This window comes from Phyllostomus discolor, chromosome 3 (genome assembly GCF_004126475.2).
Source record: "Phyllostomus discolor isolate MPI-MPIP mPhyDis1 chromosome 3, mPhyDis1.pri.v3, whole genome shotgun sequence".
Classification (NCBI taxonomy): domain Eukaryota; kingdom Metazoa; phylum Chordata; class Mammalia; order Chiroptera; family Phyllostomidae; genus Phyllostomus; species Phyllostomus discolor.
The window spans coordinates 204212043-204235962 of record NC_040905.2 but is presented as its reverse complement, the minus strand read 5'-3'; the positions used below and the strand labels follow the sequence as shown (position 1 = coordinate 204235962).

General features: G+C 58.9%; 1 protein-coding gene and 1 long non-coding RNA gene across 3 annotated transcripts in view; one reads left to right on the top strand and one right to left on the bottom strand.

Annotated features, from left to right (window-relative positions):
* The window catches only part of LOC114493992 (DAB2 interacting protein), a 183080-nt gene extending 161086 nt beyond the window's left edge, over nt 1-21994 (bottom strand). Inside the window, exon 1 of one of the 2 annotated variants that reach the window (XM_036022167.1) lies at nt 21664-21994. In XM_036022167.1, the coding sequence (XP_035878060.1) occupies nt 21664-21703 (40 nt within the window). In that variant the 5' untranslated portion in view covers nt 21704-21994. Of the gene's footprint in view, nt 1-1818; nt 2221-21663 lie in introns of those variants that run through there. The other variant, XM_036022165.1, reaches the window with a different exon arrangement.
* LOC118499798 lies at nt 21706-22668 on the top strand. The gene is made up of 3 exons (XR_004902332.1): nt 21706-21820; nt 21908-22042; nt 22227-22668. It is a non-coding gene; the product is annotated as an uncharacterized LOC118499798 (long non-coding RNA).
* Nucleotides 22669-23920: the final 1252 nt, after the last annotated feature.

Sequence of the window (23920 nt, the reverse complement as noted above, 5' to 3'; positions counted from 1 at the left end):
CTTCAATGACCCCGCCCCCTGAAAATTGAAGAGTGTCTAGGGTTGAACAAAACAACATCCAAACCTCGGGTGCCCTGGAGTGCCTGGCTCTGCACAGGGAGGAGTGGCTATCCAATTATCAACCCTCGGAGCGAGTTCCGGGTAGGTCGGGTCTGAAGTTTTGGGCCACTGGAAACGTTGGGGTTGGAAAGCTAGAGAGCGCCCCCAACCCCCACAAATCCCCCTCCAGCTGCGGGGCCCAGCTAGGGGGTGCCTTCCTTGTAATGCCTAGAGTGATTCTCTCCCAGGACCAAGACACAGAGGCAGGGCGCACAGGAAAGTTTAAAGGGTTAACCCACCCAGTAGAGATCCTTACAGCATACGGGGCTGTAAAGTGGAAGAGGGGTGAATAATGCAAAGTCGCAGCCCACTCCTCTCTCCGGGACCCACGTACCTCTTATCAGGCTCTCCAGACACTCTGGAACCCCGGATCCCTCTAGGATCCCCGCAAGCCCGCAAGCCCTCAGGCGCCCTGGCTCTCACCTCTAGGCGCCAGCGGGGCCGCTGGGCACTGCCATCCCAAAGGCGCCCGAGCCTGGACCAGGGGCAGGGTCACGAGTTGGCAGGGGCGCGGGATCCCCAGGAGGCAGGAAAGTTTCCGTAGCGCCAGCCAGGCGGAGCAAAGCGGCCCGAGCAGGCGGCGGCCCGGCAGGAGCGCCCTCCCGCCGCCCCGCACCTCCGCCTGCTCCGCGGTGCTTCGGCTCCAGGTCTCCCCCGGCCGGCCCAGCCCGGCCAATCGCAGGCCCCGCCATCCGCAGCTCCGCCCGTCTAGCCGGCACCGAGCGGAGGCCGGGAGGGGAGGGGCGGGGGCGCACCTGTTTGACCAATCGACCCCACTACTGCCATCCTGCCCAGCCGGACTGGGCAGGGCGGACCCCCTCATTCCTAGCACACGCCCCCTGTCCCCGCTTTGGCCCAGGATCTGGGCGGGCCACACGCCCCCTCCTCCCCCTCAACCGCGATCTAGGGCAGGCCGCATGCCCCTCCTCTCCGGGGCCCCGCCCGCAGCCTCCTCAGACAGCCCGCCACGGCCCTCTGTGCGGACCCACCATGTTCCTCACCTGAACCCCAGATTTCAGAGATAAAGCTCAGCTTTAGCCTGTGGGCTGTAGGGGTACGGGACTGAGGTGTGGACCGCATTTCTGCTTTGCTCACCTCTCTGCCACTCTACACCCTCTTCTCTCACAAGGATCTTTGCGCGTCCCCTGACCCCCGAAACTTTGCGGTGGGCCCTGCCTTGATCTTCGACCGCCCACGGGAGCCAAGATCTGACACTAAGCCTAAAGCTCTAGGAAAGAATGGTTGGGGGGGGGGCGGCGGGGGAAGATAGTCACAGAGAAAACAATTCTAACCCTCCCACTAACACAGTCTCTGGAGAATCCCATCTGGGTTCGGGCCAACTTCTCCAGAATGCTTGCGATCCCCATCAGCCGGTACCCCAACTTCTCTTGGGGTCACAACAAATATTAAAGCCTGGCGATTTCATTGTTCCATTTTCCAGATAGGAAAGATTTAGGCCAAAGGTAGGTGAACGCTTCTAGGACCCCCGTGGCAAAACAGCGACTTTTTCAAACTAAAGATGAGTTTGCAGAGAGCGCCTGGCTCTTCTCCCCAGCCCTATGCGGATGCCTGGCGTCTCCCCCAAACCCCACCTTCCCCCCGCCACCCCAGCCCCCAGACCTCGCCCCCCGCTGCGGACCTGGGATGGGGAGGGAGAAAAAGGCCCCAGCAAGTGCTTGGGAAGAGCGAGAGGCACGCCCGCCGCCAGCCCGGCCTTACCTCGGCAGCAAAGCGTGTCCTCGCAGAGCGCGCCGGCGGGAGGCCCCAGCAGGGGCAGGGAGGCCCAGGCGAGCGCGCGGGAGGCCGCGCCGCCGGCTCCCATCCCGGACGGCCTCGGCCGTGCCTGGGCCCACGAACCTTCCACCCTCCGCGGCACCTGTAGGGACAGCGCGGTGCCGGCGGACTCGGCCTCAGGGCTGGGACCTGAGCCAGGCCCGGAGTGGGGGCGTGCGGGGCTCCCCGGGTTCCTTGGACCGCCAGCGGCTCGGACTCCCCAGTTCGCGGCCCCAGCTTCGGACCAGCGCACAACGCGCTGGGCAGGGCACTATTTTTAGCGAGAGCTGCTCTCCCAGTTGGACAGACAGAACCAGTTAATTCGGCCGCTGGGGAAGGGCCTGCACCTAGAGCTCCCCGGAACGGCAGCCGCAGCTCCGCTGAAAGCTGATCCTTCGCATTCCTGCCTCTCGAGGCGGGAGGGCGGGAGGACGCCTCTAATTCCTGGGGGAAGCCAACGTCCTCTCTGAAGGCTGCGCCTGGGCCCCAAGTGCACGCCCAGAATGGAGCTCTTTAAATTGACTTTGAAACCCTGCGGGACTTCCTCCTGCTGACCCCAGGCCTCAGACGGCTTCCCATAAAATGCCTACCTGAGGTCCCACGCTCCCTACTGGTCTCTAGCAATGGCAAGAGCCCCCCAGACATGGGGTCTGGGTCCCAGCACCAAGAAAATCTGGCACACATACGTCACTGAGGAACTACTTGTTGAAAACGGGGAGGAAGGAGTGAAAATCCAGGAGCAGAAGAGCCAAGGGAGGGTCCAGTAAAGCCTGGCCAGTGCAAGGTGGATGTGTGGGGTGGCTTTGCAACCCCACAGCACCGCGATCCAGCGCTTTCTGGAAGTGGGACCCTGGCAAGTCAGCTCCCCCCTGTGCCTTCGTTCCCTCTTCTGCATCACGGAGTCTTAGGAGCCCAAGAGACAGAGTGTGAGAAGGTCTTTGTAAACAAAAGCAGGAATGGATGTTCACGTAAGCAGTGAGGAGAGGGGTGCAAAGATGAGTAAGAGGGGGATCTGCTCTCGGGGAGCCACCGGCCCTGCTAATGGTGGGGTGTCCTAAGGGCCTAACATGGTGCAGTGAAACCATAGGATATTGGCCCAAGGATGGATGGAGAGGCCCATGACAGAGGCCGCAGAAGAGACCCACACGTGTGTGGGGACCTGATGCAGATGGGGTGCCACAGGTCACTGGGGACAGGGCCGACTCCTCCACCAACGGTGCTTTTCCAGAGCGGCGGGCTGTCCACGCTGGGGGGACACGAAATGGAATCCCGCCCAGCCTCTCACTGGGCATAAAACCAAGTCAGTCCCTCTAAGTGGATTAAAGACTTAACTTCAAAAACCTTGTAATATGGGAATATGTCTTAAAGACTCTGTGTCTTCAAGCACAAACCGCAAAGAAAAAGATCAATACACTTAATTAAAGTGTAAAACCCCTGCTTATCAAAAGAAGATATTGGGAACATACTGTCCAAAATATGCAAAGATCTTGTACAGATCAAACTGTCTGGACAAGCAGTTTGAGGAAGGGGAAGCATGAATGGCCAGTAAACATGAAACTATATTCAGGCTCACTTGTAATGAGAAAAACACAAGATACAACCCAGTCCATTGCTCTTTCCCCCTGGCAAGACGAAGAGCAACAAGAACTCGCAGGCGCTGCTGGTGGGAGGGGGAAGGGTACCACCCCTCGGGAAAACAATTCCACAGCGTTTAGACGTGTGGGAGGTGCAAGGACCCCGGTCACCCAGAGACTTGGTCTCTGAAATGAACCTCGAGAGCCTCTTGCTCGCTGCAGCAGTGTTTATTCTCGCAGAGCATCGGAGCCGCCTCAATGCCCGTCAGAGGAAGAATGCACGGACAGGCTGTGGAGCCCTCGGTGAAATTCTACACTGCAGAGAAAATGAATGACTGGCGCTCCTCATGAATCATAAGTGGGGGGATGGGGAGCAAGCTGCGGAAGAGCAAAGTGTACGATACCATCTACGTAGATTTTTAAACATGCAGAACAAAATGACACTCTATAGTGCTAGACATGCACACACAGGGTAAAAGTATAAAGAAATTCAGAGGCAGGGTAAACACACCATTCAGGGAAGTTTGTCTCTATGGGGCGAGGGACATGTGGCGGCCAATGGGCGGGGCTTCGTTATACGGGTAACGTTTGATTTCTTGACCTGGGCTGAAGTTATACACATGTTTTGTGGGGTTTGTTGGTTTTTTTTTTTTTTTAGCTCTTCATAACTTTTTTTAAGGAAAGGAGCGGACATGATGAGAATCCTCATAAAATCCAATCCTGCTCTGAACTCGTTTCCTTATTTTTAGTAACGTGGTCATCGCGCCTGCGCAGTGCTCTGTAAATCTTAAGAACGTGAATAGCCCGCTCCCAGGCCCCACTGCGGCCCTTCACACTCTCGTTCCAACCGGCTGAGACTCCCAGACCCAAGCCCACCAGGCAGCCAGGTCGCCGGACCTCCCCCGACCCCTAATGCCTCCGCACAAACCCCTTACTCCTGCAGTTCCTGTCCTCCCAGTCTCTGCGGCCTGGGCCTGTGTCTCCTATTACGATCCGGCTGAGCCATTGCAGCCTGTAAGAAGGCCCTGTGAGCTGTTGGTTGGCCTCCCAAGCACAGGGCTCCCACAGTGCCTGCCCACCCCACTGCCCACCCCACTGTCCATGCTGGTAACGGTGCGGATTGTTGCACCTGGTTATGAGCAGACGGCGAGCTCCTCCAGGTCACACACCTTGTCTGAGCCACCACTGCCACCCCACCACCTGCATATGGCCTGACCTCAGGAGGGTTTTTTTTTAAAGATTTTATTTATTTATTTTTAGAGAGAGGGGAAGGGAAAGAGAAAGAGGGAGAAACATCAATGTGTGGTTGCCTCTTGCGTGCCCCCTAATGGGGACCTGACCTGCAACCCAGGCATGTGCCCTCATTGGGAATTGAACCAGCAGCCCTTGGGTTTGCAGGCCCACACTCAATACACTGAGCTATACCAGTCCGGGTCAGGAGGGTTTGTTGAATGAATAAAGGGGAGAATGGACACAAATACTCACAAACAAAAAGGGGTCATGCCAAACTCTCACAGGGAAAGCAATCCCACTATACAGATCTTCTCTGTGTGTGCTTGGGAGGGAATGAGGCCTTCGGGACCAGAGAGACCTGGAGGGTTCCCTTCGGGGCTAATCCACCTGCCAGTGGTGTGGCCCGGGGCACGCTACAATATCCCTCTGCACCTCAGTCTCTGTGTCTGCACAACCAAAACGTGGCTGGGGCTCACTGCAAGGGGCTCTCGTGAGGGTTCGATGTGATAATAGAGGCAAAAATGCATGGCCCCATTTTTTGAGCAGGTAGTAATTACAGTAATTACATGAATATTGGCCAAGAGGAAGATGTTTGCAGAGGAGGGTGGAAGGAACCCAAGTGAGTTACTATGAAAGTGGGAGGCTGAAAATATATGTCAGGGAGTGTTCTCCAGTTCCGAGCAAAGGCGCGCACCTGGAGGCCGGCCCAGGAGGTGGGAGGGCCAGCAGTCTGCTCCGAGGGAGGGCCTCCTCCTGTCCTGTGTCCTGCCTGCGGGGGAGGGGCTGCACAGCGATTCAGAGCCGGCGAGCCTCTCCTCGCTGTCTCCCCACGGCCACTCTGCCCCCTCCAGTCTGTTCTCGCACGTAGCCCAGGGATCCCAATCTGGACCCGTCTTTTCCTTGCCAGCTTCCATCTGTAGGGGCGACAGAGCCTGTGGCACCTTCCCCAGGGACCCGTCTGAAGCGATGTAACATATGCATCATCGGCGCTGTATATGCAAAACCCACATATGCCCGCTCGTCGGGAGCTTCCATCAAGGCGACACAGAGGATGGCATGTTGCTTATGGTCCAGACTCCAGAAGACGAATCGGCTGGTGTTACATGTTGTACAAGCAGAAAAGACGTCAAGTCGCCAGGGTTACAGGGGCGCTGGCAAAGAACAAGGCTGTGCACTTGGTGGGTTCGGAGCTTTTCTGAACCAATGAGCTGATCCTCTTTGATTCAGATCGCACTGGACAAGTAATATGATTCCGGTGATGTGGACATTAACCCCAGCTGGCTCTTCGTCCCATGCAAATGGGCATGCAAGGCAGGGGCCCCCTCCCAGCTTAAGGTCTGCCGTCTCGATGCTTCTCGGAAAGGTCGCCGATGATCACACCAAAGGACACCTCTCCATCTTCATCTTACCCGACCTCTTGGCTTTGCTTCACCCCCTGGACACTCTCTGATCTTTTCTGTCTCTCCAGCGTCTCGCCCGCAGTTTTCCCCTACTTCTCTGGTTCTCTCGTTGGCGCCATCATTTTACTCCACTGAGCTACAAGAGCTGGAGTTGGAGCTTGTCTGAGTCCCCCTCATCCTCCCAGATCCCCGGCTTCAAACACTGTCCTCACACTGGTGCGTCCCAGACGTCAGTTTCCAGGCCAGTCCAAATGCTGTTGTCTCTTGCCCGGGCTTCAGGCAGAGCTGAGCTGGCTCCCTGCATCCACCTGGGCCCCCTCTTGCTGTCTCTGTCTGTGGCGTCTCCTCGTGAGGTTTGTGAAGCTCAGGTTCAATCAAATCACCCCAAGCCGGCTTGAAAGCTTGCAATGGCTTTTTCTTGTTATCATGTGGCCCAGCCGCTTGCCCCGGGGGATCTGGCCCCAGCCCACCTCTCCAGACTGCCACCTACCCCTCCCTCTCTGCCTTCAGCCTCCCAGCCAGCCCCCAGGCCCCGTTTTTCCCATTGTACCGACTTCACACAGGCTCCGGTCTCTGGAACGCTTTCCTCTGTGCCCTCAGTGGCTCTGCCCAGTTCACTTCCCAGGGCAGCGTAGGTGCCACATCCTCAGGGAGGCCTGGCACACTACACACGTGTGGCCCAAGCTCCTTGTCTCCATGACATTTATTGCAGTTGGTGACTGTGCCTTTGTGGTGTGATCACCGGATCAGTGTGTCACTCTCCCGGGGCTGGATGTCCCCGAGCACAGCCATCATGCCTGGTTTTGTCCACTGTTACACCTCCTCCTACACCCTCCCCCCAGAAAAGGATCTGGGGCATAGTAGGTGCTCAATGAACATTTGTTGAAAGAATGAGTGAATACATGCTTCCTTGCACACCTCCGATGCTCCATCTGTGTAATAGATGTGCGCACAAGTGTGAGTGCTTTGTGTGTTCTCTCACTCAGTTCTCACAGCCACGTCTGAAGAGGTTCTCACATTCTAAATTTCCATTTGACAGGTGAGGAAACTGAGGGTCAGAGAGTTTAAGCAATTTGCAGAACATCACAGTGCAAACAGCAGAGCTTGTACCACGCCACTGTATCCATGCATATGGTGTTTAATAATTGCACACACTAACGAATTACTCAGCCTCTCATGCCCTGCAGTGGCTCCTCATCGTCCAGACCCTCAACTCGTCTGGTCATCAGCCACCCTCCCCACCCCGCCTCCCATCTCCTAACACCCCTTTCGTCTTCTGCCTCTGGACTTTTTGCTGGGCTGCTTTCTCTGCCTACGATGCCCTTCCCTATGTCCCCTCTTCCAGGAAGCCTTCCAGCTCCCGCCTTGGTCGTCTCTGAGACAATATTCCCTTGTCTCTAAAATGCGGATGGTCATGCCTCTCTGTGGTTGGTGAGGGACGCAAAACCGTGTTCAGAACGCACCAGAAACGCTGTCTAATACGGACACCCCCTAGAGGCTGGTGCCTGGACAGTGAGGGCCTGACACCCAGTGGGCACAAATTGAGTTAAATTGACTTGACTCCAAGGTCCTGCGCTTTTATAGCTCACCTCACTTCTTGGAACGCCCCTGCCCCGCGGTGGAACTTAGACAAATTCAATTTCCTGCACTGAGATGGTCTGAAAGCCACCGCATTCAGACTGCCTAGCGCGCTTCTCTCCCAGTGGACGGAGGACGCAGCCAGCTCCCCGGAAGGGGCTGTTTTGACCAAATGTGGCGCCCAGCCTCTCCGGCTGCAAGTAGGCAACACCCTCCGCGCACGCTGTGGTCTCCAGCCCTCCCAATCCCAGGCCACAGAAGGTGATTTCTTGCAACCATTAGCACAATCACCCGGCTGCGACGCCAGAGCGAGGCGCGCGCAGGAGCACAGGCCTTCGCGCACTGACTCGTCTTGCGTGTAAGTCACCTGAAGTTCATCCGCCATCGGGATTCATGGCCGCATTCGGTAATCGTAGGGAATTATTTTGCTAATAACAGAGGAACCTGGATCTAATTTAGTTTTAATGCCAGGAGGCGCCCTCCCAGAATAATCAGCTCCAGGGCCATTCCGATCTCCAGGTTTGTTACACGTTCTGGAGAGAAGATTCAATTCGAGGAGGCTGAAGTTACTTCTTTATCACCCAAAGTCATCTAGGGGCGAAATGAAACCCTACCTCTGCGTGTGCGGAAAAATGCAGGGAGAGGCCCGGCGACAGGGAGCTGGTGTCCGGGGTGGGCGAGGGGAGGGATCCCCTACAACTGGAAGACACCACTGAGGGGTGAGGACTGTGCTGGGCGGGTGCGATGAGGCATGCCCTGGGAAAACCCTGATTTCCCTTCCGTTCATTTATTATCTTCTCTATTCTCTTCCGCTTTGGGGGCCTCTCCTCAGCGAGACCTGGTCTCCACTGTGATCTGAGTACAGACATTGGTAGCAAACACTTCTGGAGCCCTGTTCTCGGCACTTTACCTATATTAACCCCTTACACCTCCCCCCGAGGCAGAGGCGTGCTACTGTCATCCCCACTATATAGATGGGAGTGCTGAGGCAGAGACGTTAAGCAACTTGCCTCAAGTCACACAGCTAGTAAGGGCCGTGGCTGAAATGTGAACCTTAGACCGTGAACTTCCCGGGTCCCACACAAGGAAGAACCCTGAAGCCACCGGGAATTGTTTGAGCCCTCGCATTTACCCCTCACCACTACCCAGGGGTGGGGCTGTTGCTAGCTCCCTTTTGTCGAGAAAGAGTCTGAGTCTCCAGAGGAGGCTGATTGGGCCAAGGTCAACACAGCGAGGCGATGGAAGAGCTGGGACTCGAACCCTGAGGCTCTGGTTGTTGCACCGAATGCTGCTGTGGTTGAAGCTGGGAGTCTGCACAGTGTATGAGCAGCCTTGGCAGCAGGCTGGGCGAGATGTAGGTAAACCGAGCTCGTGGCGCCCCAGGGTGACCAGCCGCCAGCTCTGCTCTTCCCTTCCCACTTTGGGGCAGTTCTTGCCCGTCCCCCACCCCTCGCCCCAGAAACCGAGTGTCCTTTGTTGTCATCCCTTATTACCAAAGGAAACCTACTCTCAGACTCGTATTCACTCACTCCCATGTTCCTGCCTTCAGCAGAAGGCTGCGGCTGTTCAGCAGAAGGGGGCCACCCTGGCTCTGCCACTCCGTCCCCCTCCTGGCCCGGGTCTTCCCATCTGTGTGAGAAGGAGGTGGGCTAGACCAGGGCCTTTAGCGCTGAACCACAGAGCCCTTGTCTCAAAGGTTCTATGCAAGTTTTCAGGCAAGCCCAGAGTGTGCACCCGGTGAAGGCGAGCTGCTCTGGGCAGAGCCGTGCCAAGGGAAAGGGCGGTCTCCCTCTTTGGCAACCCAAGGGCATCCCCTTGCCAGCCCAGGACTTCTTGGAAACAGCTGGAAAACCAGTGGCCTGGACAGGCTGCTGGCTCTCGGGGTTCTTAGATCCAAGGAATCTGGGCCCCACAGACAGCCAGATGCCCGAAGTGCAGTGTGGGCGACTAAATGCCCCTCTGGGACCGCCCCCCCAGCACCTGTCCTGCCTGGTGGTGGCACCAAGGGCCGGACCTGAGAGGGGCCTGTCATCGAGGCCGGGCTGTGGCTGACACCTGCCTTTCAGGGAATGAGCCATCCAGGAGTCTCATCACAGAGACAGGGTGTCTGTTTCTCCCAGCAGGCTCTGGGGTCAGTCCGTCCCGGCCCACTCCCTGGTGTCCAGAAGGACAGGCTACTCCCCATTAGTAAAAACATGTTTGCTTTTAATCCCCCCCGTCTCCTGTCTTCCTTCACGAAATGGTCACTGGTCTCTAGCTCTCTGTTCTAGGCCCCAGGCTACAGGGGAAACGAGAGGACACGGGCGCCGCCCTCAGGACAGAGACTTCACACAGAGAGAGTTTCCTCGTGGGGCGACCGGTGCCACCGACGCACCAGGTGCTCACAGGGGTTGGGAGGACTTCCTGGAGGCAGCGGTAACCAAAGGGCGTCAGTGTGTGAGTAGGAGTTCGCCCAGTTGAGGGGGATTGCAGGTGGGGAGGAGGCAGCGTCCTGGGCTCAGAAGAGAGGGGAGGAAACCACGGAGGCCTAGGGAGGGGTCTGGCTGCAATGGGGGGCTGGGAGGGCCATGGCAAGTGGGGTGAGATAGGCATCCTCGAAGGGCTGTCCAAGGGCTGTGGACTTGACCCTGAGGATCGTGGGAGCCAGTGGAGGTGGTAAGCAGAGGAGGGGGGAAGGCAGGGTGTGCATTTTAGCAGCTCATTTGGTTGCACATGGTCGGGGGTAGGGAGATAGTGAAAATGGGGAGCCTACCCTCCCTCAGCACTCTCCTCCCGTCCCTGGGTCCCTCTGAGCCACAGCACATGGACAGGAGGGAAGAAAGGCTTTGGGCTGCTGGAGGTCCCATCCTGACCTGCTCCCTGCTCGGGCAGGAAAGGCAGCCCTTGACCCCTTGACCCCTTCGCCCCAGGATACCAGGTCAAGACCGGTTCAAAACTCCATCCAACTGGCTGAGACGCCTGGATTTCATGGCCCCTGAAAAGGGCCTGTTTGTGAACAGGAGGAACACAGGCAGGACGTTAGCTTCCCCGCTTCCAGCACCTTCTATCCAAATCCCAGCCTCGGACAAGCGCCTCTCCCAGCCTCGCAGCCCCCCTTGGCCCTGGATCACCGCCCAGCGCACCCCCCTCCCATGCTGAGGGGGGAGGGGAGGTTCCATCCCCAAACACAAGCTCTTTTGTTCCACCCCCCAGCTCAGCCCTCGGCCGTGCCTCGTGCTGGGGAAGGTTTTCCTGGCACTCAGTGTGCGTGGGTCCGCGGAGGGAGGAGGCCCGGCGTGGGCCCGAGGGCTGGGGACAAGGGCTGCAGCTCTGGGCCTTGTCCCTCCTCTGGTCACACCCCTCTTCGCTCCAGCTTACTCTAGGACAGCGGTTCTCACCCAGGTGGCTCTCTTCTTCACAGGGAACATTGTGTGATGTCTGGAGACATTTTTGGTTGTCAGGGCTTGGGCTGGAGGAGGCAGGCCTGCTCCTGGCATCTTCGGGGGGAGAGGCAAAGGATGCCGCTCAACACCCTCCACTGCACAGGACCATGCCCCCAGGCCCCCACGACAGAGAGTCATCCAGCCCTAAGTGTGAGGAGTGCCAAGGAGGGTAAAACGCCCTCACCCCAGGTCCTCATCTGCCACCCAGCCTTCAGGCCATCACTCCCCCTGTGGGGCATCACCCCCTGTTTCAGGCTGGGACACTCCGACACTCATCCCCCTCCCCACCACACACCCCTTTGCTGTTTCCCTTGCTGGGGTGTGTGCTCCCTGCTGCCCTCCACCTGCCTGAAGCCCATTTGTCTCCACCGCCCTCTCCCTGCCAGGGCCCTCCCCTGCTGCCCGCACCAGCCCCAGCTGCCCCTCCCAGCCGGCCACCCGGCCTCCCTGAGAACCCAGATTCCTCTGGCCCCTGGTGGGCACCTGCCAGTTTTGAAGCTCAGTTCATACCTCTATGTCATGAGCACAGAGGGTGAGTGGGACCCCAGGCCCCTCGTAGCTCCGACGCAGCCCCTCCTGCCTCTCCCTGGTGCAGGACAAGGCCCCGGGGTCACTCGGTGCAGACTCACAATGGGATGTGCATGGGCTCTGGAGCCAGCAGGACCCAGGTTCAAACCTGGACTCTGCCTAGCAGTGTGACCAGGGCAAAACGCCAAAGGCCTCTGTGCCTCCGTTTCCTTCTCTAAAACGGGACTAGGTTTCCCAGGGAGAGTTTGTGAGCTGCTGCATGCTTCCCCTGGCCTCCCCTGCTCGTTAACGGTCTGGCGGATTTTTCCCTTCTGATGCATACCCACCCCGCCCCTTGGGGCCAAGAGGATGAGGATTGGAGTTGGTCTCCTACTTCCTGCAGAAGCTGAGCCTGCCTTGGGCTGCTGGGGACAGCGGGAACAGAGACCTTGAAGCCGTGACAGGGAACTAAAGGCTGGGGCAGCTGCCTCTCCCATGTGCACTCTTCCCAACCCCCCCCCCCACCCCAGCTTAGGCTCCTCTGCTGGGGCTGGGACCTCCCGAGGGGAGCAGCCACCTAGACTAAGCTGAACTGACTCAGCGGAGGGGGCACTGTGTTGAATAGAGGTGTCCTTTGGGGCCTTGGGAATTCTGGGGAGACAGTACAACCATGACCCCATGCCGTGGCTCCCCAAGGTGCAGAATAACCCCCAAGTCCCCTAGCCTGACACTGCTAACCTCTCCAGCCTCCTCCCCGAAACCCATCTGGGTTTAGGAGTCCAGCCTCAAGATTTCCAGTAGGTCACTTGGTTCTCAACTCCAGACCCATCCCCCACAGTTCTCTTCGCCTGCCCCCTGCCACCTTCGTCCAGGCCAAGCCCCGGTTCCTTTAAGCTCAGCATCCCCTCCACCCGGAGCCCCCACCCCCACCCCCTTGGGCTGTCCCTGCAGCTTCAGGAGCCCACCCTGAGTTCTTCCTTGAGGACAGGGACCCAGCTTGCGTTTCCAGGGCCTTGCCCTGTCAGGGGCTGGCCCGGAGGAAGTGCTCAGCAGGGAGGCTGGAGGTCCTGGGGGTGAGGTGTGGGGGAAGGGACAGCTCCTGGGCTGGTGGAAGGAAGGAGGAGACCCGGAGGAGCTGATGAAGTTGGTGGGGGGCAGGAAGAGGGCTGGGAATGCAGGGCCCGGGGAGGGCTGGCCTCTGGGGAGTTAAGGGAGAAAGGTGAGGCCTAGAAGCACAAACACCAGTAGGCTGAGAGGGGCCTAGAGGAGCTGCGGGGGCCAAGCCCTGCTCCTCCCTTGCTTCCCCTAATCTGTGCTCCTGAGTGAGGAGAGGGAGCTCTGAGCGAGGGGACAGGGCTGCGAGCCGGGTGGGCCCAGCGAGAGGGAGGCGGACAGACAGACAGCGAGACAGAGACAGAGCAGTGGAGAGGCTCTGTGTGGGCCCTGTCCATCCCCTGCAGGCTGCCGGAGGCCCCATCCGGGAGAAGAGCCCAGAAGAGGGGCGCAGCCGCCCCTTCTCCAGCCTCCGCAGAGCCGGCAAAGGAGAGAGTACAGGGTGTCAGAGCAGGCACCCTCTTAGGTGCCCCAGCTTCCCGGCCACAGAGCGGGCACAGCCACTTGGTCAAGGACAGTGTCACCAGGAGAGGAGGGTCTCTACGGGACCCCCACCCTCCCACCCCCCAGGAAGACACCAGGAGGGAAACCAGGGACAACCCTGGGACAGCCCCCCGGGGGCTCCTGAGTGGGGCTCTGACCCCGGCAGGCCCAGGATTCAGGAGGCCAGAGCCCACCCGCCTGGCTCTCCCTCCTGACCTCTCTGGCCACCTTCCAGTTCAGCCTCAGGCTGTGGTTTCAGGTCCCCTCCCTCCATGGCCACCTCTGCTACTGCCACCCTCCACTCTCAGAGCCCACCATCCCACCACCAGCAAAGGCAGGGCGAGGCCTTTATCTGCAATTTGAGTGGAGGGAGGGAGAGAGTCGTGGGCAGAAGCAGGGGTGGGGGCTGCGGGGCAGGCATCCAGCCACTGCAGGCACTGTGGTCCCCTGAGCAGGCTTCTCTGGAACTGGTTCCGGTGCAAACTGTGGAACCATGGGGCGGGAGTGCGGGGCCGCACACGTGCGTGTGTGTGTGCACACACACAGGAGCGAGCTGGAATGTAGGTCACCGGCCAGAGCGCCTCCTGCAGGGGGTTGTAAGGATCCAGCCACCCAGGCGCACACGTTCAGATCGGACAGAAACACGCCTCTCCCTTCTGCCTGCCTCTGCCCGCTGCTCGCCTGTGTCAGTCTGACCCAACGCCTCTCGGGACTTCTGCTTGGCTCCCCCAGAATCCTGCTGGTTGAGGCTGCCCTGTCCAGGGTTTTCTCTGTGTGTGCGTGTCCATCCTGTGTGGGGGGATTGGAGTCTACAAGAGATGGAAGGGTGTGGCCCCACCTCAAAGACTCCCACGAGATGTCCTAGGACTAGAGATGGTGAAGACCAAAAGGGTACAGCCAAGGGGAGCACAGAGTGGCCTCAGCCCGGCTAGTCAGGGCTGGCTTCCTGGGGGAGGTGGCAGGACCTGAGCTATGGTGGGGGGGGGGGGTGAGTGAAGGCTTCAAAAGCCTTGGAAAGGGAGTGGTACTGATGCAGTTGGGAAGGCCCCAGACACTCCTGCCTTCCACCCTGGGACTGGGGCCTCTCCAGAGGCAACTTCTGGAATGATCATCACAAGCTCTTCCTCAGAAAACCCTGCAGACGCAGCAAGCCTAGGACATCACCCCCTCCCACCCAGCATCTGCGTTTCCACCACTGTCCCCCCTCAGTGTGGACACCGACATCCCCTGCTAGGTCACCCTGACCCCTTTCCTTACCCCACCCCACCTCTTGCCTCCAAGTTTTCAGTCTGGCTCTTGGCAAAACTCATAGCCCAGAGGTGAGGCTAGGTGCCTCAGGAGTGCAAACAAAGTAGTTAGGGAAGGCTTCCTGGAGGAGGTGACGCCAGAGCTAATACTTCAGAATGAGTAGGAATGGCCAGGCTGGGGGAGCAGTGGGGAGAGCTGAGATGAGAGGAGTTCTCCAGGCAGGTGTAGAGCAACTGCCAAGGCGAGTAAGAGAGAGAGGCTGGCACGCCTGAGGTGGAGAATAATTCATGATGGGGAAGCGGAGAGGAAGAAGGGGTGTGGTTGGAGACAAGGGAAGGGGCATCGTCCAGGGGTCAGATGATGGATCGCCTTGAGAGGCTGCATTAGTGAGTTTGGACTTTACTCTGCAGCAGGGAGGGTGCCCTGTGGGACTTGAAGATGCCTGTGAGTGGCCCCCCTTGGCTGTGCATGGAGGATGAGTTTGGGGGAGGGATGGAAAAGGGGAGCCCTCCGAGGGGGCCAGGAGTCCCTGGTGGGGCCTGGCCTGAGATGGGGGCTGGGAAATGGAGGCTCGGAGCAGATCTCAGGACCACTGAGGAGGTGAGATGGGCCTTGAGTGGTTCTGGTTCCTTGTCTCTCAGGCCCCTATCTTCCCAGCGTGTAATGGAGGATGGACAGGAGGACCTCCGAAGACCCTCTCCCTCGGGCCTAAGAGTGGGAGCACTGTGACATGGCCCGTCCTGTCCCCACCCCTCCGATGAGGAGACAGGGGCTGACGGCCACACGGCCCAGACCCACGGGAGGTACTGAGGACAGGAAGCCCCGGCCTGCGCTGTGTGAGCCGCCTGTGGAGAGGACCAGGGTGAAATAAATGCCTTTGCTTCTAAACGACAGTAACTCCTGAATGAGCCTCTCCCTCCTTCTCCCACCAGAAGCCCCTCTCTGAGGGAAACCAGCTCCTCCCTCCTGAGCTCGCTCCTGGCTCTGCCTGGCCCAGCTCCTGGCCCAGGGGCTGCCCCGCCACCCTCCCTGGGCCTCACTCCCTGGCCTCACACAGCCAGCTGCTCAGACTTGGGTGCATAAATGATTTAAGCCCCTCCCCAGCTGGCCTCATTGTTCATCTTTATTGACTAGCCTTCCATATTTAGTCTCTTCCCAGAGTTCTGTGGGGCGAGAAGGGGGGTTCTACCTCTCATCCACCTACCCAGCAGGGGGAGGTCAGAGGCCCAGGCATGACCAGGTAGCAGGACCGGAGCTCTCCTGGGCTGTGGCTTGGGGGCTAGCACAACTAGGGGGGGCAGCCCGGAGTGGTGGGCAGAAGCATAGGAGTCTGGGAGGCCTGGGTTTGAATCAGGAGTTCCCCCCCCGACCTTGCAGCCTTGCACCTTCTAAGCCTCGGTTGTTGCATCCGAGCAGTGGGGCTGTTACCTCCTCTGCAAGGGCTCAGTGACTCCAGGCGGAGCACGGAGCACAGAGCCAGGCACCCAGCAAGAGCTCAGTAGATGGGGTCCCTGTTCTGCCTCTCTGGCCTGATTTCTTCACCCACGAAAGGACCTCATGTGGGAGTGTGGCTTCTCCTGCCCCTTCAGGCGCCTGGGGCCCAGCCATCTGGTCCCAGACAGAGCCCTGGAGTGAGACAGATGGACACACTCTGAACCTGGCATTCCTTCCCCACCCCAGGTCAGCCAGGCTGGCATCACTACATCAGTTTCATGTTCAGGGAAACTGAGGCCGGCTGAGAGCCCAGGGCTGTGCTTGGGGCCTGCTGTGGTCACTGAGTGGCAGAGCCAGGAGGAGGCCCCTGCCCTGGTCCCTGAGAAGTAGGGAAGCCTGAACCGTGTCCCAGCACCCTACCCCCACGGTCACGGCCTCAGAGAGGGGCCCCAGCGGGCTCTGGTTCAGAGCAGGGGCTCTCGGCTGGGACGCACCTACGTGACTCTCAGCTTGGCCACTCGCTGGCTGTGTGACTTTGGGTGCATCCGTGAGCCTCTCTGAGCTTTTTCCCTCCTCTCTAACGTGAGAATGGTAGCACCGGCCTCACAGGGTTGGTGGGAAGGGGACGTGTGATGATGAACGGGGAGGCATGTGGCCTGGCGCACGCTGTTACTTTAGGATTATTTCTGCTTGTTACCAGCTTCCCCCTCTCACACACAGGAAGGGCCTGGGAGGGGTGACATCAGGCCTCCTGACAGCTTCCAGCCCAAAATAGCCCTCTCTTTAGATTGACCCTATCCCATTACAGCTGCTTCTGTGCCCGCTGTTTCCAGCGGAGCTGACAGCGCCTCGGGTTGTGGCTCCTGCCACGTGGCGCTCATCCCTTGAACTCCTCCCAACACACTCCCGGGGAGGCGGGAGTAACCCACGGGCAAGTGGAAGGACCCCCAGGCGGCTCCCGCACCGAGATGGCTCTCGGTGTCACAAAAGAAAGACCCTGGGCTCTGGAGAACCTGGGTTCGAGTCACTGACCTCCCCGTGTGATCTTGGCCACTGCTTTATTCCCCCAGCCTCATTTCCTCATCTGGAAAAGGGAGCTAATAGCAACCTGCCTGGTTTGCTTTGAGGATTCAGGCAGACAGGTGCAGTGTACATGCATCAGGGACCTCGCCCGGCATCTCACCTGGAGGGGGCACTCAGTAAATAGTTATAACTGGCTGTTATACCTGCAGCACTTGGAAACTTACAAAATCGCCTCCACCTGCCCTGTCCTAGGGTCCTCCATCTGGGGCAGGTGTCCTTACTGGGTATCATCAGGAAGAAACAAACTTCTGAGCTGCCCTTGCACCTCCAGGATTTTCAAACCAACCAAAGCGTTTATCCCAGCACCTGTCAGAGCCCAGCTCCCTCCTCTGTGAATCGCAGACGCCCCCCAACAGGCATCCAACCGCACATGGTTTAACCCCTGCCACTGCTCTGGGGCCCCGAGACAACCGGGGAGGCAGACAGGGCAGGCCTGAGTCTGCCCACTTGTCAGACATGCGACCAAGGCTGAGCGACAGGAAGGGACTTGGTCCAAGCCACCCAAAGACAGAGGGGGCTGGGATGAGGCTCAGGCCGCAGGGAGGGGAGAGGGCGCCCGGTGCTGAGTCAGACTTAGAATCTTCCATGGTCAGAGCAAGAACATTCAGGCGCCCGGAGTACAGGACCCTCAGCGGACAGCTAAGGACACAGAAATTCAGAGAAGGGACGCCTGAGGGCAAGCAGCAGCAAGTTCACGCAAGGGTCCAGCTGGTGCCATTCACTCACTGACTCATTCATTCATTCCTTCACTCATTCATCGATCTGGTAAATATTCACTGAGCCGTTGTTCTCGGGGCCAGGCGCTTTGCAGGGCCCTGGGGATACAGTAGGAAATAAGATGCAGTCCCCTCCTTTAAGGATGGCACGATCTTAAGGGGGAGTCAGTCCAGGAACCAGGTGTTGAAAACAGGACCTGGTTGGGGCGGCCCCTTTCTGCTTCTGCTTGGTGCATGAAAGAAGCCCCCACCCCTGGACCCGCCACAACAACACCCCCTCCACCGTGTCAGCCCTCATGAGCCTTGTTCTCACGGCCTCTCACCGCAGGACCACCTGGGGGGGGACCCTGTTTGCTCGGCTCCGTCTGCTAAGACAGCAATTTTCAACCGCTGTGTCGCCAGAATTTTTAAAATATGCAATACCTGACTATTTAGTCAGCAGCGCTGACAGTCTTTTCCCTCAGACTGTCAAATAAAAATATGACAACAGCCAACACAACAGGAGCCGTCCAGTGTGAATGAATCAAAATTACTGCATTTTTTCAGACCATAAGATGCACCTAGGTTTTAGAGGAGGAAAATAGGAAAAAAACATTTTGAAGCAAAAAATGTGGTAAAATATTTAATAACATAAATAACATAATATGTCACCAATGTAAAAAGCTACATTCGGACTGTAAGACACACCCCCGTTTCCCTCCCAAACTTGGGTGGAGTGCGTCTATAGTTTGAAAAATACGGTATGCCTATTTTTTTGTCAGATTGGCAAAAAATATATTGTTTGGTGTGTCGCAGAATTTTAGCAATTCGTTTACGTGTGCCCTGAGACGCAAAAGGTTGAAGGTCGCGGTGCGGAGACATGGCTCAGGTCTCCAGAGCATCTGTGTCAGAGGCTGGGGCCGGGGCCACGCTCCTTTCGGCCCCCGAGGACCCGCTGCAGGGAATCAGAGCTCAGGACACCCACCGGGTGGAAGGGAGCCTCGCTCGGCTTCCATATGGGAGCAGGGCCCGGAGCCCCGCACCCAGCTCCGTCTCTCCCGACCCTGTCCCCGTCCAGGCTCCTGAGCCCCCTTGGAGGTCCGCTCACTGACCCCTGACCAAACGCGTCACCCTCACCGGACGACCTCTGCGAAGCTCTCCAGCCTCTGTGCCTTTGCACCTGCTGCTCTCTCTGCCCGGGCCAACTGAATCCATCCACTCGCTCATTCAACAAGTATTTGTTGGATGCTTACCACACGCCAGACACAGAGGCACGCTCTGGGGATCACAGCTGTCAGAGAGCACAGAGGCGGGGGGAATTCAGCGGTTCCACACACATGCATGCAATGCTGTGCAGTGCAAGTAGGAGCAGGTCCTACGAAGGGGAAGAAACAGAGCGTGGGGTATCACCAGATGGATTGGAGGGCCGTGGTCTAGGGAGGGCTTCTCTGTGAAGATGACTTTTCAGTTGAGTGTTTGGGAGGAGGAGGAGGAGGCAGACTTAGACTAGGGAAGAATGACAGGAAGGGTGCTCCTGGCAAAGGAAACAGCAAGTGCAAAGGCCCTGGGGCCGCAGCTGGTTTGGTGAGTGTAAGGAAGGTGAGCTCCGCAGGGGTGGAGCCCCGAGAGTGAGCCAGGGAGGGAGGGAGGGTCAGATCTTGCTGGGAGCAGAAGCAGCAGACCTTGGTGAAGGGACCATGTGGGTAGCGGGGAAGAACATCCATCGTTCAAGAAAAGAAACCAGAGAAAGAGACGGAGAGATAGGTGGGAGACTATCAGGCGAGTGGCCTATCCCAGAAGCCAGGTGAAAAAGATGTTTCATGAACGAGAGTCACCTACTTCTTTGGTGGAGGAGTCACCTCCTCCAGGAAGCCTTCCAGACTCCCTCCTGGGGTTAAGGGTTCTATAGGGCCTTGGCCTTCCTCATTGGAGTGCTTACCTCTTTCCCATCCTGGCCTGGGAATGTCACAAAGGCAGAGGCAAGGTGTGTCTTGTATCTCCAACCCCTAAACTCAGTCTAGGGCGTGAAAGCAGCGCTTACGAAATGAGTGAACGTAGAACCAGACTGCAGAAAACAAGTGACTCCAAGGCCACGGTTTTCCTCGCTGCTCTGTCCCAAGACAGCCACTTCAAGGGACAGCCTCCGAGGCAGGCTGTCACAGACCCCTTTCAGCTAGATCTGGAGCTACCCCTGGGCTCTCCTCCATCCCTGCCTGACAGCTCCTGGGGTCCCCTCTGCCTCTTCGCTGATTCTTCCCAGCTCCCAGCCACCTCACTGCCTGAGCAGCTTCCAGAAGGTGAGCAACAGGCTCCCACCACAGGTGAGAGGTGAAGGTGAGTGGACGCAGCCCTTCAACTAGGGTGAGGCCGCCACGGTCTCCCTGGCAGCCCAGAGGCTGTCGCAAGACAACCGGCAGGGGGCTCGGGGTGGGGGCAGCAGTTCGGGGCTGTGGGGTCCCGAGACACCACTGGGTTCCAGGTGGGGAGACAGGGCCCCAGGGGATCTGGAGCCTTGCTCAGCCACGGGTTGATCCCCCCCAGACAAGGGTCTGTGCCCTCCATGGGGCAGTGGGCACGCACCCCTGTGCCACCTCTGAGGGCAGGTAGGCCTGTCACCTGTCACATGCCCAGACTGCCTGCCCTGGCCTCCCCCAAGGGACTCGTCACTGTGAATCCAGTCTCATGTCATTTGTCTGTCTGCCATTCGAGGCTGGGGCCTCTTCCAGGGCCTTCCTCTCCCTCTCTCTCTCTCTCTCTCTCTCTCTCTCTCTCCCTCTCTCTCTTCTTCCCTCCTTCCCTCCCTCTCTCCCTCTCTTTGCTCCCTCCATCCACGAAGCACAAACTATTTCTTAGCCTTGAGCTCTTCACGTCTGCACCCCTGACCCTGACAACACAGCTTGGCGCATGGGGGGTCACCCACCCAGCTGTGTCCACTGGCCACCCGACTGCCCAAAGACACCAGGCCCACGGGCTGGGCCTCACCAAGCTCCCCTGAGGGTCGGAGCCCCAAACGTGGCGGAGGGCCCCTTCACCCTGGAAAGAGCTGAGCTCCTGCAGGAGGAAGGAAATTTGGCCTTGAATCTGTGCCCAGAGGCCAGGCCTGGCTGGGGGGCCTGGGGGGAGGGAGAAGAACTCAGTTTTCTTAGCAAGGACTATGGGCCCAGGAGGACCCAGGTTCCCAAAAGACTGATTGAAGCTAAGGGTGGGGCCACCTCTTAATTGGACCTCTCCCTGCTGAACCCCCAAACTTGCTGCCCCCACACCCTGCCTCAGCCCCTCAGCCGTACTCCTGCCCCCCGCACCCCATTTCCCTCCTTCGCACTGCCCAGAGATAGCTGAGGGCACCAGGCATCCTTGCCCAGGGGGCAGCAGCCTGGCCGGGGTGAGCAGTCAGGGTCGTAGTTACCTGCACCCCCGGAGCCCCACGCCTGCAGAAACTGCCGTGGCCAGGCTACTCCAAGTCTCACAAGTCCCCGTCTGGGGCTCGCAGCAAGGGCTCTGTCCCAGGCAACTTTCCCCCACCCATCTGCCCAGGTTTTCCAGCCGCAGCCCCTGGGGCCCTGCAGAGTGGAGCCGGAGCCCTTTCAGCCGGCTTTAATCACAGGGAACATTCCTGTTGCTGGCCCATCTATATTTATCTGCAGGATCTCACTAATTAAATTCCCCACAGCACCCAGCAGGCCTGGGGACAGGGAGTGAGGCCGAAAGGCAGGGGGCCTGCAAACTTCCTTCCTTTCCTTCTTGGCCAAGAGCAAAACAGAAGCAGCCAAACCTCCGTCTCCCTCCCCGCCGCTACCCCCACCCCTGCCGATGCCCAGAGTCCCAGGGTCTGCCCAAGGCTCTACTCACAGGACCCTGCCGCCGTGGGCCCCCTCACCGGGGTTCCCAAGACCAGGCAGCGCCCAGCCAGCCGCCTGACCACCTCCCTACTTCAACTCAGATTCCTGCAGTAAGCAGAGAAAAGTCTGCCTGAGCAGCGGCTGAATCCCCAACTCAGCCACTTTGCCGGCGCCCCTCTTACCGTAGGAGTCGTCTTGGTCCAGGAGGGAGTCGGGCTCCATGGCGTACGGGCCCCCAGCCCCCGGCCCCACCTGATTTATGAACCGAGGCTGTCTCCATGAGCGTCTGGGTTTCTCCTTTTGTATTCCATCTGGCGGCTTTTCCAACTAGATGACTGGGTACTCCTGCAAGCAGGCCCCTTTCCAGCCCTCGCCTTCATACAGTACATTTAAAGTAGCAGTAACCTCTTTTTCCTCCCCCCGCAGCCTGGCTGGAAACATTAGAAGGGACCGAGGCAGCGAGATGTCTAAAATAGGAAGACGCCGGGGACGATTGGCCTGGCTGCCCGCGACGCCGGCTGCGGGGATCTGGCCCAGCTGTGCAGACGGAAAAGCTAAGAGGTGAGGCTGAGCTGGGGCTTAGCATCTGGAAGCTGGCTCTGGGGCCCTAGGGGTCTGTGGGAAGGGGGAGGGCTGACCCACCTCGGGAGGGGATAGGGGCCTGCTCTGTGCACCACCCAGCACCCAAACCCCAGGGGCTTCTCCCAGGCCCTGCTGGAACCTCCCACTCAAATCTGTTCTACAGACATTTCCTGCAGCGTGGGGGATGCAGAAATTGACTCATCCATCCATTCAGTTAGTCACTAAATTTTCTGGAGCATCTACTCTGTGCCAGACGCCGCGCTAGGTGCTGAGTTTGCAGCAGGGAGCCAGTCTTGCCTGGCGGCAGAGCTCAAAGGTAAACGGGTCATTGCAACGCAGTGCACGGGTTATGTGCTGCGGGCACACAGAGAAGGGGTGCCTCCGCTGGCCGGGGGAGGTGGTCATGGAAGGCTTCCTGGAGGAATGGGCGCCTAAGCTGGGGCCTGAAAGATGAGTAGGAGCTAGCCAGGTGAAGAAGGAAGGAGCAAGAGTCAAAGGTGTACCCGATGGAGAGGGAGTAGCCTGCCCCAAAGCCTCGACTTGAGAGGGTACACGGGGTGTTTGGTGCCCCAGATGAGCTCCAGGTGGCTGGAGCAGTGGCTGGGGAGCAGGTGGGGCAGGGAGGTGGAGCCAAGGAGGGCAGCAGAGGAGGGGTGGGCAGGGCCTCACAGCGATGTTCTCGGGCCTGACCCTCAGGATGGTCCGTGGGAGTGACACGGTCCAAGTTCTGTAGAAAGTCGTCCCTGGCTGCCGTAACCACAGGAACAGCTGCAGCACTGGGTACCACTCGCTACACAGCCACCCGTGCCGGGCGCTGTTCTGAGTGTGTGGTACCCACGTTGTCTCGTGCACCCCTCCGTGATTTCTCCAGCAGAAGCTCCGTCTTCCCACTTATACAGAGGAGGACAATGCTGCTTGGAGGGGCAAAGTGACTTGTCCAAGGTGTGTGAGTGGCCTCCAGAACAGGCCTGGACTCCCGAGAGGCCTTGGTGCTTGGGGGTGGGGTGGGGGTGGGTGAGAGAGAAGGATGCATTACATGCAGACCACAGAAGAAGGCCCTAGGCTTGGGAGAGAAAGAGTGCGTCATTTGGGCCCAATCAAGGAAGGCTGCCTGGGTGAGGAGGCATGCACACTGGGCAGAGAGAGAAGAGCAGAATTTGGATGGGCTGAGCAGAGGGAAAGGCACAAGCGAAAGCATGGAGGTGGAAGGCAGCATGCGATGGGGAGTGACGAGGGACTGGGAGGATGTCAGGGGAGATGAGGCCGTTGGGGCTGGAGCAAGAAGGACTGAGTGACAGCCCAGGAGTGTGGGCCTGGCCCAGGGGGTGACAGCAGCTTTGGAAAGCATCTGTGGCAGGGAATGGCCTCCTTTCCAATGATCCCTGGCTATTCCCGCAAGCAGCCCCTCCCCAGTCTTCTTAACCCTCTGCCCTGAAAGCAGGAGAAACCTGTCTGCATCGCTGGAACGTCAGAAACCGCCTCGGCGACCAGCTTTTTGGAGACATGGCTCTGGTGCTGTGGCAGAGGGGCTGTCAGGGGGAGCGAGGTGAGAGGCAAGAAGACAGCCAGGAGGCCCGCAGATGGGCCCAGGCCAGGGGTGGCAGGGAGGGACACACCCACCCGGGCCCCTCCCAGCCACCCACTGCTGCCCAGCGGCTCCCAGAGCAGCCATCGGGCGCTGCCGTGGGTGGCCTGTCATGCGTCACCCCTCCCTGCCCCTTGGATGACAGAGATCCTAGCTCCCAAGCTCCCGCTGCCGTAATTACAGGGAGGCCAGGTCCTACCCAGGCAGCCGCAGGCCCCAGGCTCCCTGGTCTTTTGCTGAGGGTGCGGGGGGCGGGCTGCTGTGGGGGGAGA